This window comes from Phaenicophaeus curvirostris, chromosome 1, assembly GCF_032191515.1.
Source record: "Phaenicophaeus curvirostris isolate KB17595 chromosome 1, BPBGC_Pcur_1.0, whole genome shotgun sequence".
Taxonomy (NCBI): domain Eukaryota; kingdom Metazoa; phylum Chordata; class Aves; order Cuculiformes; family Cuculidae; genus Phaenicophaeus; species Phaenicophaeus curvirostris.
In genome coordinates, this window is record NC_091392.1 from 62283927 (window position 1) to 62307079 (window position 23153).

Genomic DNA, 23153 nt, shown 5'->3' on the forward strand with positions numbered 1-23153 from the left:
CTGTTTTTCAGTTTTTCAAAGACACTTCAGGGAAGCACAGTGCATAGTTTCTGTGGAAAGAGATTTAAGAACATTTGTCCCTACATTGAAACTTAACATTTTCTCATTGTTGGAGACAATACCTTATTTAGGAGGTAAATAGGATAGTATTGCATATAGAATAATTAGACGAGACATACGATTCCTAGACATGGCAGGTGAGCACACTGCTTTGGATCAAGCAATGCTGGATGTGGTGTGTGTGTTTGAGCCTTGAAACGTTGATCTTGCGTGTAACTTGCTGTATAGACATTGTGGCCCAATAGGATCATTGTGGTGTTATAACCAGAACTTAGAACTGTACCCAGAAATAAAAGACTGAAAAAAGTAATGAACTGTATGCTCTCCAGTGACATTGACAGGAGTGGAGATTTGAAGGCCTTGTGTTTGGGCTGCAGATGGTAACTCTACGTGACTATCATACCTATTAACCATATCGCTTGACGGGTTGTTACATCATTCTTACATTCATACCTGTTAATCCAAAGGTTACTCTATATTTTTACAATAGCCTATTTGTCAGCTATTTGAGCTTCCACCTTCAGCTTACTTGAATTAAGTACTTGATTTAGGCACGAATCCGGGAAGACCTGGGAACTGCATGGATCTTGCATATCCCTCCTGAATCCCACCAGTAATTTGAGGGAATGGACACACACAAACATTGAAAAAGCAATTCCTTTTTGTTTTCCTGTTGTTTATTGTTTTATTACAGTCTGTTTTATTCCCTCATTCTGCTTTTTTATGTCCTGGTAAGGCCAAAGTCTGTTAGTGTGAAGTCTCAAGCCAGGAACAGGATCATTTGGGAACAGTAGTTGAAGGACCTACTCCCACAGTACAGGCAGTAGAACTTGACATAGTTGTTCCCATGGCAGAATGTCTTAGGCAAGAAAGCTACTTCTGATTATTTTAGCTCTCTAGTTTTTTCCAACTTTTAATTTTTAGATGGTTTTTAAAACTTTTGTTTAGTTGAATGCAATTTTATTCTTATAGTCTGGTGCAGTCTCAGTCTTTCTGCATGTGAAAATCTTTTTTGCCTAGCACAAGCCATAATTGCCAATGCACATAGTGGTCTGGTTATGATTAAATACATGTATGTGGCTATTACCTAGTCTTAATTTGGGTAATTAGCAATACCTCAATTTCCCATGTTCATCATGTAGATGAACTGGTCACTTCTTCAGTTTGCTAAAACTAAAAATGAAATGCAGGGTTTATTCATATAAAATAATGCCAAATAACAACCTTGTTTCAGGTATAGGAAATCGTTATACTTCAAAACAGGAGTGCTGAAGACGTATTACACATAATCAAACTATTCCATACACAGATTTGTGGCATTAATATATAGAATATTTTGGAATAGGAACCTTTGTTCTAAAGAGACGTATTTAAAGTACACTGTATCGATTTTCTTATGTGTCTTTTATGAGGTAAAACTCTGCAAATGCTTTACAAATCTCAAGAACTAGTTCCATTTGTTACCACTAATTCTCAGTTCCCCAGTTTAAGGCATCATTAACTCTTCCTTGCTTGTGGCATTAGCAATAAAAGTTAACTATTAAACTTGCATTTTAACCTTTTTTGCCTTCAGTCAGTGGTCAGCCCAAACCCAGAAAATTGTTGCAATTACATGATACTGAGCCAAAGAAAGGTAAATCCCATATATAGCGTTCTGTGTCAGAACATCTGCCATGACTCAGCTAACATTTTATTTAAAACTTTTTGTTGTTACCAGACATTTAAGAGGATAATTAGTCTCCACCTTTTCTAAATCACAAAGGCCAGATTAATGATTGTTCAAACTGCAACAATATTGTCATAAAAGTGATAGCTCTATGGCTGACTATGCTGTTCTCTCTCAAAGTCCCTCTTAAAGCTGTGATTACTCATTTGTTAAGGCAATTTTTCTTAGGCAACGTAAAATGAACTCTGAATTGTAAGGACTTCCTAATATGTTAGTAAACTAATCAATGCAAATTACTGTTTAATATCAAGAAATTTATGTGTGAAATCAGTCTTCTGGACAGCACTGGTCACCTAAGGTCACTGTTCTTCCAAGTCAAGGCTAAGTGTTAAAGGTCTGAGAATCTGGCACAGGAGATACTTGCACAGAGCTACTGCCTCTCTTATTTGCGTGTAGAAAAAAATCATTTTAAGGACTCATTAATACATGAGAACATCAGCTCTTTTTTAACAATCAGAGTTTAATTCTCATAGCTGCACATCGTAAAAGTCAAAGGTTCCAATTTTAAAATGCAATTCTCCAAATTGTCCAAATGGAAGGGTTTGTGGTTTTTTTCTGATGCCGATATTTAAGGTAATGTCTTCGTTGTGTGCAGGCAGAATGGGGATCTGGCTCCAGATTCCTGACTGCTTGAGGCTGACAGTACTGCTTACTATCAGACATAATACACAGTGTTGTCATTGTGTTGCTTGTACCTGGGTGCTCATTTACTCCAGCATAAAACAGATATAAAATGGGACATCATGAAGCAACTTCTTTCTTTCTGCACTGCTTCACATCAGGCCACCAATGATGAGAGGGCTCTTGTATAAATGATAGTAGTTCCTTTTACATTTGGCTTTCCTGCAGGTCAGATGGCCCCTTGTTTAGTGTCCTCAAAGTTAAATTTTCTGTTAAAAGAGAAAAGAAAAAAGGAGTGATAATAAATGAACTTCCCTATTTTAATCAAATCCTGCATGTTCAGAACACAAAGCAGAGCAGAATGTTGCACAATCACTATTGTTTTTGCTTATTTCTGAAAAAAGTTCAGCTTGCTTCAGTCATATCTAAAAGAGGCTTGATCTCCTGGAGTTCAATTCTGCAGCCAGCTGAGGAAATTAATCATATAGGGCTGAGATGTAGCCATGTATTAAAAAGCTAACTACGAAAAACTTTCAGAATTATCCCTTTCCACCCTCTACAATTTTGGCAGTATCCTGGCTGACCTGATATATACATACATAAACCTGCAAGTCTGTTGTCTTCTTTTATCCTTCCTCTCTGTCTTTGTGACCAGGTCACTGAAAATAAGGGCATCCCTTCCACAAAGGCCGAGAGAAGTGTGGCAACTGTAGATTCCCAAGAACATCCTGAAAAATATATTTGAACAGCTTTTTTTTTTACTCTGTAAATCCAGAGTAAAAACCAATATACATTTGTTTCTAAGCCATAACCTCCTAAAGAAAGTGACTGTTTCCTAGAGCAGCTCTATGAGGTACTATCCTGTAGTGGTGGGGACAACCCTTGGTTACAAGGATTAAACAAAGATATTCCCAACTCTTCCAGTGCAAGATCTATTTTCTACTTGTTTCTGTGTTGTCTGGACAGGCACAAAGCATGTTACACCCTAAACATTTATTTAAAAATTGAACTGAGGTAGCTGCCAGTTAGACTTCAATGCCAGAAGTGGCCAAGTTCTCTCACCCAAGGAACCTGACTTCCTACAGGGACCACATTAAACAATTTGTTGTCCTGAACTGACTCATTTTCCTCAGACTGAGATAAGGCCCCTACTATTTAAGAGAAAAGGAGGCTGTCACAACCGTATTTACTAAAATGCAAAGGATCTTTTGGCCCTATTATTGCTGCTTCTTGTTAGAGCTAGGAAGGTCATGAGATTTTTTGGCACAATGGTCAAATTTTTTCTTGGAAAAAATAAAATCAGGTCAAAATAAACTTTTGTTTCGTGGTGAGTTTAAAAAGTGAAAAAGTGAAAAACCCTTCAATGTTACCTAAAAATAAGGGTTTGGGATTTTCACCATCTTTATTGTCCTTCTTTTCTTTCTTTTCTCTTTGTTTTTGCCTTTTGAATTTAGGCTTGATTTGAAAGAAATTTTTGAAAGTTTCTTTTGGCAAATAACACTAGGAAAATATGTTGATCTCTTGAAATGGAAATGTTTCACTAAAGTATTCCACAGACAAGTTATTGATATTTTCTAAACAGTTTTTGTCTTGTTTTTGAAATGAAGCTGTTTGGTGACTGCATAAATATATTTGGCTCCTTCCACATAAACTGTATTTTCTGGTCAAGGAAGACTTCTTTAAACACTTTTCCTCAACTCAAGGGACCACAACTGCTCACAGCCACAGCAGCACTGCTGTGCCAGCTCAAATGTGTGTGCCTCCTCTTCGATCTCAGGGATCTCAATGGTCCTCTTCAATGGAAGGACTTGAAAAAATGCAGATTCAAGGGTCAGTAGCAGAAAATGCAAGAGACCTCGTGAATGCAAGAATAACTCGTGAATCTGAGAATACCTTCATTCACACCCAGAATTAAGCATTTCCCATTTAAAAAAATTATCTGCCTGGTTTTGCCAAATAAAATCGCACACACCTGAAGAAAATTATGCACATCTGAGTTAGGCTTTTCATTCCCTAAAGCCACGGAGTGGACACAGACCTGGTAACACAATCATTTCCCCCTCTGAATTAGGCCCTTTCATACTACAGGAAGTCCTAGAATCCACACTGAAAAAAACATGTCACCTCCTGCAATTCCTTTTAGCTGGTGAAAAAGAGTCAAGAGTGCCCAGAGACCCCCAAACTAGTGTTCGCATTGGGTTAAATTCAGTGTTCTGGTCCTCATTTGCAGGGTAATCTCAGCCAGTATGGTCATGACCTCCAGCAACAGCTATGTTATACTGGAACAATGGATCTGTCAGCCTCCTGAGTGAAAGGGGTGTGTGCAAAGGACAAAGGTTTCTCAGCAGCTGGCTCATGAATCTGGAGTTCCTGCCTGGAAGGGATCAGGATGATTAAAAACTCAGCACCTTCCAAGCAAAATGGAAAACCCACTTCTTTGCTTTGCTCTTCCCATGAATGCTCTACATGAAAAAATAAATTAAGTCCAGTCCCTGCTGCCTTGAAAAAAGAAAGAAACATTATTTGTGGGAAGAAAACGGCTAGGCTATTTCTGTCTATATAGCTGTTATAATCTGGAGATCTACCACCGTCTTGCCACTACACAGGCTGGTACCTAGTTGGGTGGAAGAGGTACAAACTGCAAAGAATTTGAGAAATTAATTTGCGTAACAGCCATCTATTTCTAATCCTTCATTGTTCTGATCACACTTCCTGCCTCATTCCAGGACTGGTCAGCCTCAGAGCTAAACAGGCCAGCAGCCTGCTCCATGTGACAGAGACCTCAGTGTTTGGTGCATCGTGCCTGGGAAATATTAGCACTGATGTTCCTCCCTTTCTACATCCTATCCCATTTCTTCCTGAAAATGATAGACTCAAATTACAATACTATAGTGAAAGTTCACAGTTTAAGCTATTCCAGATATGTCTCTTACCTTTGGATCTTTGCACACTCCAGATGATCTCTTTGTATTTTTGTTTATGCCTCAGTCATAACTGCTTTGTTCACTTTGGTTGATGCTGCTTCCATTATGAGAACCTATTGGGTTTGTGTCCTGTAACCATCTTGGTGTTGTACTTGGTACTCAGTACTCAGCGCTGGTGAGGCTGCACCCCAAATACTGTGTTCAGTCTTGGACCCCTCACTACAAAAAAGACGTCGAGGTGCTAACACGTGTCCAAAGAGGAACCATGCAGACCTGGTGAAGAGTCTTATAAGGAGCAGCTGAGGGAACTGGGGTTGTTTAGTCTGGAGAAAAAGACGCTGAAGGGAGACCTTAGTGCTCTCTAAAACTACCTGAAAGGAGCTTGTAGCAAGGTGGTTGTCTATTTCTTTTCCCAAGTAGCAAGTTATAGGACAAGAGGAAACGGCCTCAAATTGTGTCAGGGGAAGTTTAGACTTGATATTAAGAAAACTGTCTCCACTGAAAGGGTCATGAGGCACTGGAACAGGCTTCTCAGAGAAGTGATTGAGTCACCACCCCTGGAGGTATTTAAAAGATGTGTAGATGTCATGCTTAGGGACATGGTTTAGGGGGTGGACTTGGCAGTACTGGGTTTATGGTTGGACTTGATGATTTTAAAGGTCTTTTCCAACCTAAAAGATTCTGTTTCCAGGATCCTATGATTCTATACTAATTTCAAAGAATAACACCTCTTTTAATGGCAGTCCATGTTAGTTGTATTCTTCTAATTCTTGTTTGTCTGCAGGAGCTATGCAATCTTATACGTGGTCACTTACCTACACTGTGACAACAGCTGCTGGGTCACCTGCTGAAAATTCTCAACAGCTTCCCTGCATGAGAAGTCCACATGTACCATCATCATCTGTCACACACCGGATACCTGTTTATCCCCACAGAGAAGAGCATGGGTAAGTCGCTTCCCAGTGCCTTGTGGTTTTTAAATGAACCTATGCCTTAGGTATTTTTTGGAAATGCAGTGAAGTCTATGATTTAATGTGGTACGTCTGTATTGCAAAGGTGCTGGCATCATTATTCTTTGGCTGTTGTTATTGTGTGGTTATATTCTGTCTCAGTTTTATAATCTTATATAATTCTATTTAAAAACATAGTAGGGCAGAAGAATATTTTATAAAAGATAAAGCTTCAGTAGATTTTTTCTCTAATTTCTATTTTCCTGTGCATGTTCTATCCCAAAGGCTAGAACTATCTACTGTAGAACTATCTACTGTAGAACTATCTACTATATCATATCTCAAGTGAGGTGATCCTTTTTCACTGTTCAGTACTGCTGAGACCACGTGTGGAGCACCGGATACAATTCTGTGCTCTGTGGTACAAGAAAGACAGAGGCATAATGGAGTGAATACAGAAAAGGGCCACTTAGATGATTACGGTACTGGAGCATCTATCATACAAAGACAAGCTGAGAGAGCTGGGATTGTTCAACCTCAGGAGGAGAAGGCTCAGCAAGGGTCTCATCAATGTGTACAAATACCTGGTAGGGGATGTAAAGAAAATGGAGACAGATTTTTCTCAGTGGTATCAAGTTAGAGAACAAGAGACAGCATGGCACAAATTGAAATACAAGAAATTATGTTTAAACAAAAACAAACAAACAAACAATTTGTTTTACTGTAAGAGTGATCAAACACTGGAACAGGTTGCCTGGAGATGCTATGGAGTCTCCATCCTTGCTGATATTCAAACCCCATCTAGCCATGAACCTGAGCAGCCTGATGTAGTGGACCCTACTTTGACCAGGGGAATTAGGTTAAATAGTCTCCAGAAGTCTCTTTCAACCTTAGTGATTCTATGACTACTGTTAATCCTGCAAATAAAAAATGTTCAAAGTTTGGGAAAATAGCCACATTTTCATCATAATCTAGTCCCATCTCCATCACTAAAATTTGCTCAAGGCTCTCAAATAAAATTATTACAGTAGAAAGATATGTAACATTATTTGATCTTGAAAAACTTCAGAAACTCAGAGTAAGTCTTACAGTGCTCTTTCTATCATCTGTTTCTTCTGTGCCTTCCTCATCTGAGTAAATGTATAATTCATAGATGTCCATATCTAAAAAGAAACAATCACAAAATAATCAATGGAGAAGGGTCAGGAGCATAACAAGATCAGCAAGTACCCAGATGCTGACATGAAGCAAGATGTTTAAGAGACTTTATTGACTTCCTCAGTCTCATTGCTTACTCATTACGCCTTCAGAAGTTCTTTCCAAATGCGGAAGGTTGTATACTGTTTGTTAGGGTGACAGTAGGTTAATGTGAACCTTGCATCTCCTACCCTCTTGAATGTGGACAAGTTTGGATTTGTGTTGGAATGTCACTGCTACGCCCTTCCTGCAAAAAGCTGGATATGAAGAGGTGGACTATCTCTCCTATCCAACCATATGACTACTTGGTAGAGGCAGAAATAAGTCAGCAGGGAGGTTCAGGAGCTAAGAGGATGTAAGAACTGGAACAGACTGCACTAAGGTAGTGAATATATATATAAATATATGTGTACAAACATGAGACTTCATTGTTACTAAAGGAAACCCTTGCCTTTGGAAGGTGTTTTGAGGAAACTTTTTTATCTGGGTAAATGAACTTTTCTGAAAGGCAACAATGACTTCTATAATCTGTCTTCTTTTGCTATTTTGTTTTATGCGTGATGCATAGATAGAAACATTTTGGTGATGCTTCTAAACATTTCAATGTTATCTGCCTTCTTTACTGAAATTGACTTTTTAAGCTTAGAGGGATGGGGCCTCTCTGTGAATCTATGTTTACATGGCTTCTATCACAATGATTTCCTCATCTCATTTGCTCTTCTATAGTCCTATTAGAATTCTTTTGAATCGTTACAATTGGCACTTAGTTTGTATCTACAGCAAAATCAGCATATTGGTATTTCAGTTTTTATATGATTTGAGTATAACACGACAGGCTATAGAGACTTGTTGCTGAAGAAATATCTGCAAGGAAATGCAGTGACCTCACCCATGGTTTTCTGAAGCACAAGACTCATTATGTGGTTCTTAGGGAAGGTACAGTCACAGATCCAAGACAGCTTGTTTAAAAGCATTAGAGAATCATATGTTCAGAAAGTAAAAGAAAAAATAAGAGGCCTTATGTGCAAGATTCAAACAGATGGCTACCTGGGAAAGAAAGAGAGAGAAGATCAAAGTCTGCACTAAGATTTACAGGTTTCTGTAGAAGACTGAAATGGGCAAGCACCTACTGTAGTTCCAGAGACTGGCCCTCAATCCCATGCAGAAGAGTCCCCATAAGCTATATGGAAGCCATGAGCCATTCTCCTGCTGTAGGTGCATTTCCCACCAAATAGAGACCCTTGGCCACTCAGCATACCTGAAAGCTTCCTAATAGCAGTTCTACAGGGGTTCCTACCAATCCTGCACAAAAAAGATGATCCTCCGTGAAACAGAAAGGTTCCAAAGCACTTAGATATTGGAAAACAATACCTAAAAGATCAGAGCGCTATACACCACAACATAAAGCAGCAGAGCTGATTTCTCTCCAAATGACCCCAACTTGTACCACTGCAGGAGTACAGGACTTTTTGCATTATTCTCTGTATGATCAATTGTCCATTCTTTCTGAACTGTAGACTGCTAGAGTAACTGCTAGTTCCCAGGTGGACTTCCCCAAAGACTCACCATCTGTACATTATCCCCACTACTTGGTAGAAAACATTTTTGTTGGATTGTTCAGATGCACTTTCCTCTTAGAGAGTCACAGGGTTCCTCAGCCAAACACTTCGAGTCAAGCAGGAAAATACTAGTCTTGAAGGAGCATGGTCATCTCTTTCTCATATCCTCAGTGCTCTCTTTCCTGAAGTCGAAGAGACAAAGAGGAAGCTTCCTAGACCAAAAGCACACAACAGAGATTAGGATAAGAAACTTTATAACTCTATTCTCAAGTGAGTTAAAACGCTATATTTTAGCCAAAAGTGATAAGTGTTTGAATGAAGGAGACAAGACCAATATCTTCTGGACTTGGACATAGCGTCTTTAATGATGAGAGAAAGCATAAAATGCAAACATGGCTGTATAGGACTTGGCTTTGTTTGAGAGTCCAAGGGCACTCCAGACTACAAGAGTGACTAGATAAGTGAGCATCTTCTTCAAGCAGAGAAAACTGCACCATGAATGTCAAGCTCATGCAGACAGCCAAAAACTTCTGTTGCAGATGTTACTTAGCAGTCTATTATATTGAAGGGATTAAAACACAAGATGCCTGCCTTCCACAAAGTCCAACAGCTCCGTGACATAGCCATACTTCTCTCCACAAGTCTCCACAGAAAGACTATCAAAGTCGTATCACGTGGACACCAGCCTGTCTGAGGTAGATTATAGAATCCACTCATATTTAGAGCTGAGCGCAAGTGAATATAAAAATGGGAGCTCAGTGTTGAACAACAAAGATGGACATAGGGCCTTATGACCTGAAAATATTTTTGGAGGTGGTTCTCTGGTCTCATTTTGAAGCTGCTGGTTTGGCTGGTGTAAGACATGACATGGTGTCTCTAGAATACCATCAGAAAATCAAAAGAATAGTAGAAGTATGAACTCTACCCAGTGTCAAAATTACACCGAACTTCCCAGAAAAAAATTCTGTACAAATAACTGCCTTACCTTTTTCACAATGATTTGGTCTTACCCTGTTTGTTTATTTATCGTGGTTTGTATTTCATTTCAATAGCGTGTATTTTAAGAGTCTTTAAACTTCTGTGCTGAATCAGCATCAAATGTTTGCATGGCAGCACAAAGATGGGAGGCTGCAGAAAGTGTCCATGCATTTTCTGCTGGTGAACGGTCCAAATAGTGGTGGCCGACAAACACTGACCCTGCATATTCTTATATCTAAGGAAACTGCTCCCTCCTTTATCCCTAGCTGTCCCTAGACAAGAGGTTGCAATTAAAGAAAAAGAAAGCAGGCAGATTCTCCAGCCTCAAATCTCACTCTATTCTTGAGTCAGCTGTGCCAAAGCTGTATATCATGTGCTTCGGATGCAAATGAATACATCGCTCTCCCTCACAAATAAAGAGCATCTGACCCCAGTGCAAAGAAATAGCTGAACTCCACAGTGTACTTCTTTAGGTCAAATATTGTTGTACTTCTTCAACCTGGAACATGGATATGATGGTGATGATAATAACAATAACAACAACAAGAAGAAGAATAGAAACACTTTCTCCTTAGAAACCACGCAAATGAGTCTGCATTGTAAAACTAGTCAGAGAAACATGCTGAGTCTCTCTATTTGCTGCTGTGCAGAACACATCATTTTGCTAAGTGGCACCTGCTTCCCAAGTGAAGTGTCTTTTTCTAAAAGGTTATTTAAAATATCATTCTCCTATGCAAAAAAAAGTGAAACTGTATGTCTCAAATGTTACAGAGCTATTGGTGGCAATACAATTATTATGCATACCAACCAGTTTTTTTAAATGGGTTTTAGATACACAGGAAGTTACAACTATGGTAGCTACAGCAACCAGCATCCCCATCCAATGCAGAGTCAGTATCCATCCTTACCACATGATACTGCTATTTCTGGACCACTTCACTACTCAGCTTACCACAGAAGCTCTTCACAGGTAAGTTGGATTTATTACTTGGCAATACCTGCTACAACATTTTAAGCAAAGTTGTGCTTGTAAATTTCTTACCAGCATATTAGCTGTCTGAATCAATAAGGTGTCATCAGTATAGTCATTGATGGCCTCTATTTTTTTCCTTTTCTAATATTACCTAGATATCTTTTCATTTCGGTGGAGTTTCTTTTATCAGAAGTAGCTTTAGATTGTACTAAACTCTGAAATCCAGCAGTCTGGATCATAGAAAGTGTTGCTGTGTTAAGGAGTAGCCAAAACAAAAAAAGAATGTAATTAGTTGTGTGCTTCTTATGGGTTGGGAACAGGATGGGATTCCTAAGAAATAGAAGTGTTTTCTTGTGGTTGAAAGAAGATGTAGAGACCATGGTGAATTCTTCTGGGGCCTCTGCTTTTGAGAATACTTATATTCAGGAATTTGCCAAAAAAGTGAGTTCTGAATACAGTTTGAGTAGTTTCAGGACACCGTGGCGAAGGGGTTCTGTTTAATCTGTATGCTGTAGCCTCCTACTGTAATGCTGAGAAATTATGTCAGTAACTATTTCAGGACTATATCAGTTCACAAAACTGAGTCAGTAGAAACCAGCACAGATTAGGGAGGATGATGGTATTTGACAACAGGCCCATTGTAGGAGGGCTTTAGGACATGGTGTAGACTGGTGCTTCCCCTCTGTAGGAAGCTGCTCACTGAGCTCTGTGAGCATGGCACCTCCTATGCTTTATCAACTGGAAAGTTATACAACTATATTAGGGACCACCAAGCTTAACTATCATCACTGGACTGGAACAGTTTCACACCAGATGAAAAGATGTGAATTTAGCAGTACTTTGGAGTGGAACACATGAAACCCGCATCTCATCCTGGTCTTTGACATCAGTCTTGCCAAATGATCACAGAGTAATAATTTCTCTTTTTTTATGCCTCATTTTCCCTAGCTGTAAGATAAGAATAATTTTACTGATCTTCTTAAAGCTTTATGAAATCTGCTGAGGTTGTCCTATACAACCCCAATGTGCTTGTTTGTACCAGCTCAACGATGGCTCCTCAGCTGATGTAAAGAACAAGTCTGTAACTTCTCACATTCTTATGTAGCACCTGGTCCATCAGACAGACTACATGAGGTGTGAGGATTTATTTGATGGTTGTTGCAGCTGCTGTATCTTCAACAGGAACAGTGAGTGAAGGTCTAAGTAGTGTCCTGTGACAGGTGCACATACATTGGTCTCTCAGTACAGGCCTTACCCTGTTATCTCAAGATTTTTTCCAGAATGCATCACTTTCTGACCTAAGATTGGCTTACCAATATTCTTTACTCTCTCTTATCCTTTACCTCAGAAAACCTACCTGAGTGCTTGTTCTGAAATGGTCTGTGAGGTCACAAACCTCTGTGTAAAATGGAGAATTAGGCTTTTACTGTTTTGACATGTTATCACCTGCACAAGATGTTTCTTACTAACTTCCAACAACTGTCTTTATCACACAAACACAGACAGGATAAGTTAAGCAAGTCTCTTCCAACCTGGTTATTCTATGATTCTATGATAAAGCAAGATCAATACATTTGTAGTTTACTCTTGCCCTAGTTAGCGTGTTACATGAAAATAGTAACATAAAGTAATGCAAATATTTTTCATGCTATAGTAGGCTGTCTCTACAAGTGCAAATGTTGCATCTTCCTCTCTTGCTAGCCCTTGAGTTGTCCTGCACACACATGAAGAATAGCTATGCTTTAATGATCATATTCGAAAGTGAGGCGATTTCATCTTATTTAGTGTGTCCTTTCTCATGCTGCTTGTAAACAGATGGAATCTCACAGGACGTAGCTAACAAAACACTATGAATGCACTCATTCTGTACTAAAAGGAGCTACAAACTGAAATTCTGCTTTCAAAAATAATCTAAAAGTCATGAATGATTTCAATACAGAATTTCTTGATATTCTTTTTAAAGCTAAGTGAGCTTCTGTAAAATGCCTGCCTTGATTTTAAGTCCGTTCTTAGCTGCTTTTAACCAACAAAAGGTCATAATGTACTGTTTCCTGCTAAAGCCTAATCATATGTTGGGGAACTACTTTTTTTCTAGCAGACTTTCTAAGAGGAACGTGGTCCAATGAATCATAGAATTATAGAATGTCCTGAGCTGGAAAGGACTGACAAGGATCACTGAGTCCAACTCCTGCCCCTGCACAGGACACCCCCAACATTCACACCATGTGTCCAAGTGTTTGAATATTGTCAGGCTTGGTGCCCTGACTGTTGCCCTGGGGATAGTTACATTGTGTTCATTTTAGGATGTCTTCTGTGGATTTGTCATTGGAAATCTTGCAACGGGACTGTGCTGGGGAAGAAGTCACACAGCTGTAGATGTACTATGTATAGCTCTTGAAAGGTGCAAGTCGGGGTGCCAAGCCTGTCTCACCTGACCAGCAGCAAACCCATGTTAATGAGAGGCCTCTGGATAATTTGAATTCCCCAGTGTTAGAGGAAATGAGACAGCGGTAGTATTTAAGGCTGATACCACTGAGGCACCATGTGCCACAGCTGCGTGCTCATTCATATCCCATCCCAGAACAGACTGGTGAGAACCCTTGAGTTTGTTGTTATCTCCCACCTCTGAGACAGTCTTGGACCTCACCTTGGTTCACAGAGGAATGTGATAAATATCTTGTGATTTTGGGCTAAATAGAGATTTTGATAAGTAGCTCATAGTTTCAGTAAGATCAGTGACCCTCAAATGGACAAGAAGGCAATAAAATTGGAGGAGGTGGCTTGTAATAAACTTTATAGAGGAGTAAATGTTCTGATGAAGTAGTATCTGCAGATACTAACACAGCATGAGCCTAAAACTGGCTCCTTCTGGCAGTATAGGCTGACTAATTCCCACTGATAGCTTAGGCATGGTTTTGTTGACAGGGAAAGTCTGTTCAAACTTTGGTCTTAATCAGAATTCTTGATTTTTTTTTAATTTTTTTTTCATCAGGATCTGTGAATAGTTCTCAGAACAGTTGCTTCCTTGTAACTCTGGGCCTGATTGCTCATTTCTTGACTTGGCTTGCTGGCCAGGAGCCTTGAGCACAAAAAAAAGTGTTCTACAGATTGGTTCGTTGCTACCTGGTTCTCTAAGCCGTAGTGCAGAAGTGCATACAATTACATGGTGCTATTTCATCATCATATAGAAAGGGACGGTGTAAATGTGTGTACATAGACACATCTATACTGACTTTGTGTTTTGTAAGTTCTCTGCCTGTCCAGTTTTAGGTAATAGATAGCAACTGCCTAAAAACCTCTGAGCATTCCTATCAATCTGTGTCGAATTTAGCAGAGAGGTACCCCTTTCAAAGGTGACCCCTTCACAGTGTAACTACATAATCCACCTCCACAATGTACATTTGACTGGCTTTTGATCACAGCTTTTGTCTGCCAGTTTCACTCCAACTAGACAGGTCTTCATCCTCTTTCAGGCTATCTATAAATATTTCAATTCATATCATCCCACCTCTTCCATTAATGCAATGTAAGTCATGCTGCAACATTTTTTTCTTTCTAAAGTGTAACACCTCTGGTACGAAGGCTAACTAGAGAAATCTCCAGCAGTATATATTTTTATATTTTAATGCGTCTGGTAGCTTAGGAAGATGCACAATGTATGAATGTATATCACTCTATATGCAGTATGAAAAACATATGTGATATGTGTGTAATTACTCTAATGCATGGCTGTAGTGCATCATCTTGTAGGTCCATTTACTCAGGCCCTGTTTCCAGCGATATCCAGAAATGAACATGTGGAGGAAAAGTCTTAGAAACAGGGTAGGTAGAGAGTGGTCCTTTCATCAATATCATTGCATTGCTTTTGGTAAGAGCTGACCTAGGGATACCCTGAGTAGAAGCAGGAGGCAGGCTGTTGTATTTTGTAGCAAACCACTCTCCATTACCCCGGCTTTGAGCTCTTTTGTACTTGGAGACTTAGGGATGGGTTGCATGAAACATATATGCTCCTGTTAACTTTAAGCTTTCTATCTCATAATTGCTTTGGATGCCCCATGGGTTTTTTGGGTGATGAGGAATAGGGAACATTCATTCTCCATTTATCTACTCTCGCCATTCAAGAAATTCTACATCTGCATTATTTCTCTCACTTCCTTCCTGTTATCTCTTTTCCAGACTTAAGAGTTATAATCTGTTTAGTTTCTCACAATGTGATGGATGCTTTATACACAGGAGTTATCTACATACTGCAGGTGCAGTGCAGGGCAGGCATAGTCAAGGAGGGTACACAAACACCCTGTTCTCTCAGCTGTGCTGAGCAGGGAACCTGGGGAAGCTGCATCTCCCCTCCAGCCTTTCTGTGCAAACCTGATGTCAGAGGAGGTAGGAGGGATTCAGTCAACAAGCTGCCGGATCAACCCCTTAGATCTGGGAAGCACTTCTACATCCCACGCTGCACAGTCTTATTTTACCTTCTCTTCCTTTGCACTTCCAAGATGGAGCTACCACTTCCAAATGGCAAATCACAGGTGGACGTACTTAACAGAGAGCCATAGAAGTGGCAAAGCAGCATTTTCCTTCTTGTTCCTTGAGATGTAGTTCTCACCTTAAAGACAAGCATTTTTTTGTTTGCTGCTTCTTTTAAGCTGTTTCTTGTTCTTAGGAGCAGAATCAGGGTCCTCAAAAGGCACTAATCAACTTCCGTGACTGGAAGGAGCACATTTCTTTCATCAAGTGCTTGTGCTGCTGTTATGTTGTCATCAGTTTGGGTTTATTAAGAGCATTTTACTTCCATGATCTGGACAAAACAAACCAGTCAGAATAATGAATTATTATTAGAATCTGCTGTTATGCATTAGGCTGGGTCTAAACCTCTCAGACACAGAGAGCACTGCATTTGGGCCATAGTTTAAGCAATGTTTGTACTCTGACTCCCCCAACCTGCTCTGACAACTGCAGTGGTGTCACATAACTTCCCAGAAATACCCTATGAGTTGCAAAACCACTTGGTTTCTGTGTGCAATGTTGCATGTAGCAGTTCTACCCAACCATGTTTTCACTTCCCTTCATTTGCCTGTACAGCAGGATTTACAAAATGAAATATCGGAATAAAGTAGTAACTGGTTTAGACTGCATATTAGGAAAAAATTCTTTACTGGAAGAGTGGTGAAGTATTAGAACAGGTTGCCCAGGGAACTGGTGGAGTCACCAAACCTAAAGGTGTTAAAAAAGCATGTTGGTGTTACACTTTGGGACATGTTTTAGTAGGCACAGTGGTGTTAGGCTGGTGGTTGGACTTGATGATCTTAGAGGTCATTTCCAACCTTAACAATACTATGATTCTATGTTTTTTGTTACAATGGGGGAGCCTAAGAAATCTTCTCCCAGACATGCTTTAGTGTCCATTCACCTTGTTCTAGAATATCTGCTTAAAAAAAAAGAAAACAAAGCAGAAAAATTCTTTTTCCCCCAACACATACACAGTAAAAACTCATAATATTCCCTTCCAGATAACCACTCTGCCATTGAGCTGCTAGTAATGACAGAAAGAAAAAAATTCTGTCCAAATCCCACCCATGCAACAAGAATCATCATTCCTATCTGTATGGCTTCATAACGGACTTGAGATCATTAGAACATAATTGAAGTAATAGTGTATTGAATGCAACAGGAAACAGATGCCTTATCTGCTTTTTAAATAATCACAAATAACATTTTCATGAGGCTCCATATGCCACTCCCGAAAGTACAAAAACCACCTAGGTGGACTTGAAAATTTCACCCAACCTGTTTGACAAGTTCAATTAGCTTCAGTTTGCAGAGAAAAGGATCACATTAATCGTTATAGAGATGTTATCATTCAATGGTTTTGGTTTTGTCTTTTTTTAGATTTTAAGCATATTTTTATGAAGTGAATTTATGTCCATTTCTTCACAATTGCTGTTATTTCTGGTATGAGTTATTTGCAAGTGCTAAAGAAGCGGCTAACACACAACATTAACTTACAGCATTCTGCAAAAGGGTGAGCTAATGTAATGTAAAGTCAGAGTCACATTCATAAGGAAAATATTTTGCTGTTTGGACAGAGACACCTTTCACCTCTGTGCATAATCAGTCAGTGGTCTGAGGATAAGAATAAAGGGATTATTCTCCATCCTCACACTGCGGGAACCCAGTCTTCACTTCATGAGAGGACATATTTAATGCTGTATTTTCTAAAATAATACTAAAAGAAATCGAATTAATTTTACATTTTTGGGCAAGGCCTTAACAATAATCTGCTCAAAGTCTCCCAGACTTGAAGGGCTTCTTGTCTAGGTCTGACAGCAGCAGTACCAGCAAGTGTGAGTTAACCCAGAAAATGGTAATTTCCTGTCAAGAGCCCTCCAACAAATGTCGCTTTTATATCTGGCAAAGATCACTAGGCCCCAGTGTTTTGAGTTCAGCATGCTTAAGCACTCTTCATTAAACCGGATGTAGAGTGTGAAAGGTGATTCAGGCAGCATGGGCAGGCATCCGCCCAGATGGCTATGCTTTGGACACTCCAACAAGGCTGAATAGATGCTTCATTGGGTGAGTTAATAGTCAGGCAGGGGCCAACGAGTACTTTAAAAATATTGTCTTTCAATAGTCTCTTCACTGTAGGGAAAAAGAAGTCACTGACTCATTTGCGATTAGCTGACCTACCATTACAAAACTTTCCATCTCGCATTCAGTCATAACTGAATTTATTGTAAAATACTAGATATTTAGGGCTCATGTTATTTTCAAGCAATTATTCTTTTCGCATTCATGACACAGTCATAAACACAGCTGCATTGGGTGCGTTTGATGAAAAGGAAAAGCAGCACGCTGTATCCTGTCCCCTCATGCACAGACATCAGCCCTGCCTTCTTAGTAAGCCTTAACATGGCCTCTTGGCTGCAGATAGGAGGAGGATTGCTTTCTTTTTCAGTGCATCTTGAAGTTCATTCTTGAAGCCAAAGTTTCAATCCCCAAACAGCACATTTTTTTTTGTCCAAAGTACCTAAAAGAAATTATGTGGCTTCTCCACATAATGCCACGTACAAATAGGAGACCCACCATGGTATTCCCAAGGTTCATTTTGTTTCTCTTGCTCCTAGAAGGAAGTTTCGTAGTCTACAAATTATTAGCAGTAAATTACCCTGAATGAAGCCAGGTCTCTCTCTTGTTATTTGTAAGGGATATGAAAGCAAGTAATTCCCCTGTTATAAGTCACAACCTCAGTTTCACAGCCTCAAAGGAAATTACCACTGAGTCAGAATGGCAAAGGGGTCTGTTATGGTTCAAAACAGAGCAGACAGATTATCACATTGGGAAGAAGATATGTTCATAATTAGTGCAAAAGCCTAGAATAATCTCATGTAAGTATATTCTTTAGTATAGGAATCTACAGTGATTTCAGGTATAGATCAATGGGTAATAAAGGCAAAGACCACGCTAATTAGCATCACATAAGACACTACTGAAGACAAAGAATGTTTCTACCTCAGCCTACATCTTGCAGATCCAAAGGTGACATACAGGAAAAAAATAAGTTGAAAATGTGTTGTTTGTGTGTTTTTTCTCCAATGATCCATCCTGGTCCAAACTCCTACCATCTCAAGGAATTTTGTATACAATCATTTGAGAGAAACAACCTATGGATTTGACAACTATAGAAAAGGGACTTTCATTTAACTTGAGTCAACATAAACAATAGATTACATCATGTAGCAGAAGAAAGAAAAGAGACATCTTCTGAGGACTGCTCATCTTCTGTCTTTCATCAGAGCACAGACAACTCACTTTTATTTGATGCCTGACTTTTTGATAAATAAAGTTAGATGAGATGAATTAAACTCTGAAGCTACAGTGAATCAAAAGACAACTTGTTTCCTCTGTATTCATTATGAGCTTTGCTCATGAAGATGTTCAGGTGAAGGCAGTCAGCAGGCGCTAGCATGAAAATGACTTTCATGTATTGCCAGTAAAGACATGGAAAGCTGCATCCTAATTCTATCAGCTAGTTTCCCGAACATTAAAAATATAGAAATTGTTCAACTTCTTCTGGAACCTCTTATGTTGACTTAGAACACTTGCAAGTTGGTTGTCTTTTGACAGAGTGCCCTCTCTGTAGTTGAGGAGCTAAAGGAGGGAACCATAATCCTAAATTGAGATCCCCTCATTTAAAATCTCAGAGCTTGAGTTTCATTGTTGCTGGGCACTGGCAGCTCTTATCTTCAGCAAAAGCTTCTTCTGGGAAGCCACAAGTCTGAAAATTTGATTCCTCTGCAAAGGAATATAAGGCTTTCTGCAGTCAGTGCCTGAGCTCTGCTGAATTTTCCTACTGAAAAGCCATTCTTTGGGGTGAAGATGGAATTTCAAACGATTGTATGTAGTCTTGTTGCCAGTGTTGCCAATACAGCTTATTCTGATAGCTCTATTAGCAGTACCGATGGAAGTGTTGACATTCCAGTATGATGCTGCAGCTGATTGCATAGGTAAATCCAGTCTCTGCAGTGATGAGAAGCATGTGCTAAATAATTCATCATACAGCTTTGATGTCTTCCTTGTCATCTGCTAATGGTCCTGTCTCCCCAGGACACTGTGGAATATGCTAAGTCACTAACTACAGTATGTTGGTCAAAAATAGTGTTCTCTTTCTCCTCTGTAATTAGGAGTGGCCAGCATGAGGCTTTTGAGCTGCCTGAGGCTGGTGAACTCTTTGAATACGTTTGCCAAGGCAGGGCTGTCTTCCTGGCTGCAATCAGGAAAAAGTCGACAGAAACTCCTCATGGAGGCATTGCTGTAATTGCCTTGGAGACCACTTATGCAACTGATTGAGCTCAGCCCCGTCTGGCAGTGGAGTAATGTAATGAGACCCTTTGGGAATCACTGCCATCTCCATCCTAGGAGCAACTACAGCAGTTCTTCTCTCCCTTAATCTCCAAAATATGGAGAAAGGGTTTTACAGTCCTCGGCCATGTGAAATTTTGGCACATAGCTTGCAAGCATCAGAAGAAGTGATAGTCCTACGTTGGTGACAGTTTTCTAGTTAGGGAAAATCACAGTGTCAAACAATCCAAGATCATAAACTTTATGACATTTTTTGTAGAAAAGGTATATCCCTGTGTATATAAAATGTGGAAGCCCTGAAGATACATGGCTGGTCAAAGGGAACAGGGTTCCTAACCATCTCCGCAATGCAAAGGATAATAGGAGGGCAGCACAGAGATGATGAAGCTCGACATGAGCCAGCAATGTGTGCTTGCAGCCCAGAAGGCCAACCGTATCATGGGTTGCCCCAAAAGAATTGTTGCCAGCAGGTCAAGGAGGTGATTCTGCCCCTCCACTCTGCTCTGGTGAGACCCCACCTGGAATACTGCATCCAGCTCTGGAGCCCTCAGCACAGGAAAGACATGGACCTGTTGGAGTGGGTCCAGAGGAGGGTCATCAAAATGATCAAAGGCCCAGAACACCTCGCCTATGAAGAGAGGCTGAGAGAGTTGGGGTTGTTCAGCATGGAGAAGAGAGGACTCCAAGTAGTCCTTATTGTGGCCTTCCAGTACTTAAGGGGGGCTTATAAGAAAGAAGTGGAAAAACATTTTAGCAGGGCCTGTAGCAATAGGATGAGGGGTAATGGTTTTAAACTAAAAATGGGCAAGTTTATACTAGATATTAGGAAGAAATTTTTCACACTGAGGGTGATGAAGCACTGGAACAAATTGCTCAGAGAGGTGGTGGATGTCCCATCCCTGGAAACACTCAAGGTCAGGTTGGATGGGCCTCTGAGCAACCTGATCTGGTGGGACATGTCCCTGCTCGCTGCAGGGGGAGTTGGAATAGATTTCCTTCATGGAATAGATTTCCTTCATGATCTCTTCCAGTCCAAATCATTATATGATTCTGTGGTTCTATGATCTGCTCCTATAAGACAGGCAATAAGATAAATACAAGTTAAGTACAAGTTAATACACTCACAAGTCCAGGTTATTTTCTGTTGCTGAGCATGTGGCTATAAAGGGCAAAAGTTGTTTTTTCCTACCAATCCTATCCTCAGCACATCTTCTCTTTAGCAGGATGTATTTGTCGAACTTCTTTGATTTCTAGTGTCCAGCTGTCACTGTGAACAGCTGGGAAATAGAGAGATTCCTCTTCACCTGCTTCTTTTCAAAAGTGCTCCAATCAGCTGCTAGCTCTGGGGCCAAAGCATATTATTTTTTGGCAGAAACTGGCAGGATGGACTGCGGACATTTAAAAGAGAAGGCACCTTTCCAGTAATAAAGATCGTTTTGCTCTCCTCCCTCAAAACTTAGTTGAGGGAGAAGGAGTTGGCACATTTTATACTCTGGTGGGTTTTTTATTGAATAGTAAGTTTCCAAGTAAAAGCTGTGAGGAAACGATTAGATTAATTCAATTATTTTTCTGCTCCCAGATACACCTGCCAGTACTTAGCTCTTTGATAAACTAATTAAATATCTAAATGCAATGACTGCTTTGCAAGACCTACCCTGACACTTTGGTTTGATTAGGCATGGGTTATCTGATACTCTACCTTCAGTACGTTACCCAGTTGTTGGAGGGCTGCTAATTCATATGATTTTGGTTTTCTTAAACAAGGAATTGATGCTACCAGCCCTTATTTTAAAATTAAGTATGTGGTAGTTAATTCTTTAATTTGTTTTTATTGTAGTACCCATTCAACAGCCCAACATCAAGAATGGAGCCCTGTTTGATGAGCAGTACTCCAAGGCTGCATCCCACACCAGTGACTCCTCGCTGGCCGGAGGTCCCGGCTGCAAACTCCTGCTACACAAGCCCATCCATGCACTCCTCAAGATATGGAAATTCTAGTGACATGTACACCCCCTTGACTACACGCAGAAATTCTGAATATGAGCACATGCAACACTTTCCTGGCTTTGCCTACATCAATGGGGAAGCCACCACAGGCTGGGCTAAATGAAAATGACTGGTGTCGGCTAAGCCCATATACTTAAGAGAGTTCTAAAAACTTCATGTTATGTGGGACTTTTCATGGACCTTCTCCAAGGGAGGTGAAGATGGAGAAGATCCTGAGCAGATAAACGTAGTTTATAATGTGGGCAGATTGCAGACCAGTATGACTGAATATTCCTGTAGCCGAAAAATATTCTTGTGCTATTCTAAATCACTTATGGGGCCAATCTGTGCCTTTCTTGAATTCTGGCATGTGGGCCAGCCCTGTGTGATGTCAGTTTGAGCGAGCCATTTTTGCCCCCCCCCCCCTTATTGACAAATGCTAATGAGTCTTACAAAAAATGTAGTGGAACGGGACCTATTTATAATTTTAATTAAAGACAGGAAGTTCACCCTCAGCAAAACTCTGACATCTGTTCTCCTTTCAAGCTTTTAATGCATTCCTTAAAAAACATTCTGCCAAGTCATCACTTGTTCATGTCAATTCCTCCACCCGGCTCCTTAAAAGACATGTGGTATTGTAGGTTTCAGTTTACACCTAACTTTGTATATTGATGCACCTTTCTGTTGATCCACTAAGTTTGATTTTTACAAAAGAGAAGAAAAGACATGTAGCATTTAATTATACACTGCCTTAAGTTGACTATTGTTCTTATTATATATGTATTTGTGTTAAGTTTGCACAATCTGGAAAAGTCTAATTTCTCTGGTCAGTAATGACGCGGTTAAAGAAGGGACTTGGGAACTAGGAAGATTTTGGATTCAGAGCCACATATGTTAAATATGATGATATGAAGCAATTATGTAAAGAGAATGACAATGCAAACATGATTATTCGTTTAATTACCTATTGACAGGTATGAAACTGTTCTCTCAATTCCTTCACGTGGTGATAATTCTATATACTTCTACAAAAGCAAAATTCAAAGCTGTGCCTTTGAACTTATTCTGTACTGTGTATGTGTGGAAAAATGTATTGTATTTTGGGGAGAATTTTTCTTAGACATTTTCTGTCAGATTTGTAGCTATTTGTGAGGTTTTGTTAGATTTTATTAACATAGCTTTTTCTTCTGTATTATAAAATGCACCAAGAAATTGTGGTGGACCTATTACCCTATGGGTAAGAAATAAATAAATGGAAATATGACATCAGACATTTCAGTAATTGTTTTGTAAATAAAATCTTTGATAGCACCCAGTGTG

At 39.7% G+C, this 23153-nt stretch overlaps 1 protein-coding gene across 1 annotated transcript in view; it reads left to right on the forward strand.

The window, feature by feature from the left end:
- RFX4 (regulatory factor X4) overlaps positions 1-21976 on the forward strand; it is a 98173-nt gene extending 76197 nt beyond the window's left edge. The window contains exons 16-18 of the mRNA XM_069859688.1: positions 6116-6278; positions 10847-10985; positions 21685-21976. Coding sequence (XP_069715789.1) covers positions 6116-6278; positions 10847-10985; positions 21685-21957 — 575 coding nt within the window. The 3' untranslated portion in view covers positions 21958-21976. The remainder of the gene's footprint in view (positions 1-6115; positions 6279-10846; positions 10986-21684) is intronic.
- The last annotated feature ends 1177 nt before the right edge of the window (positions 21977-23153 follow it).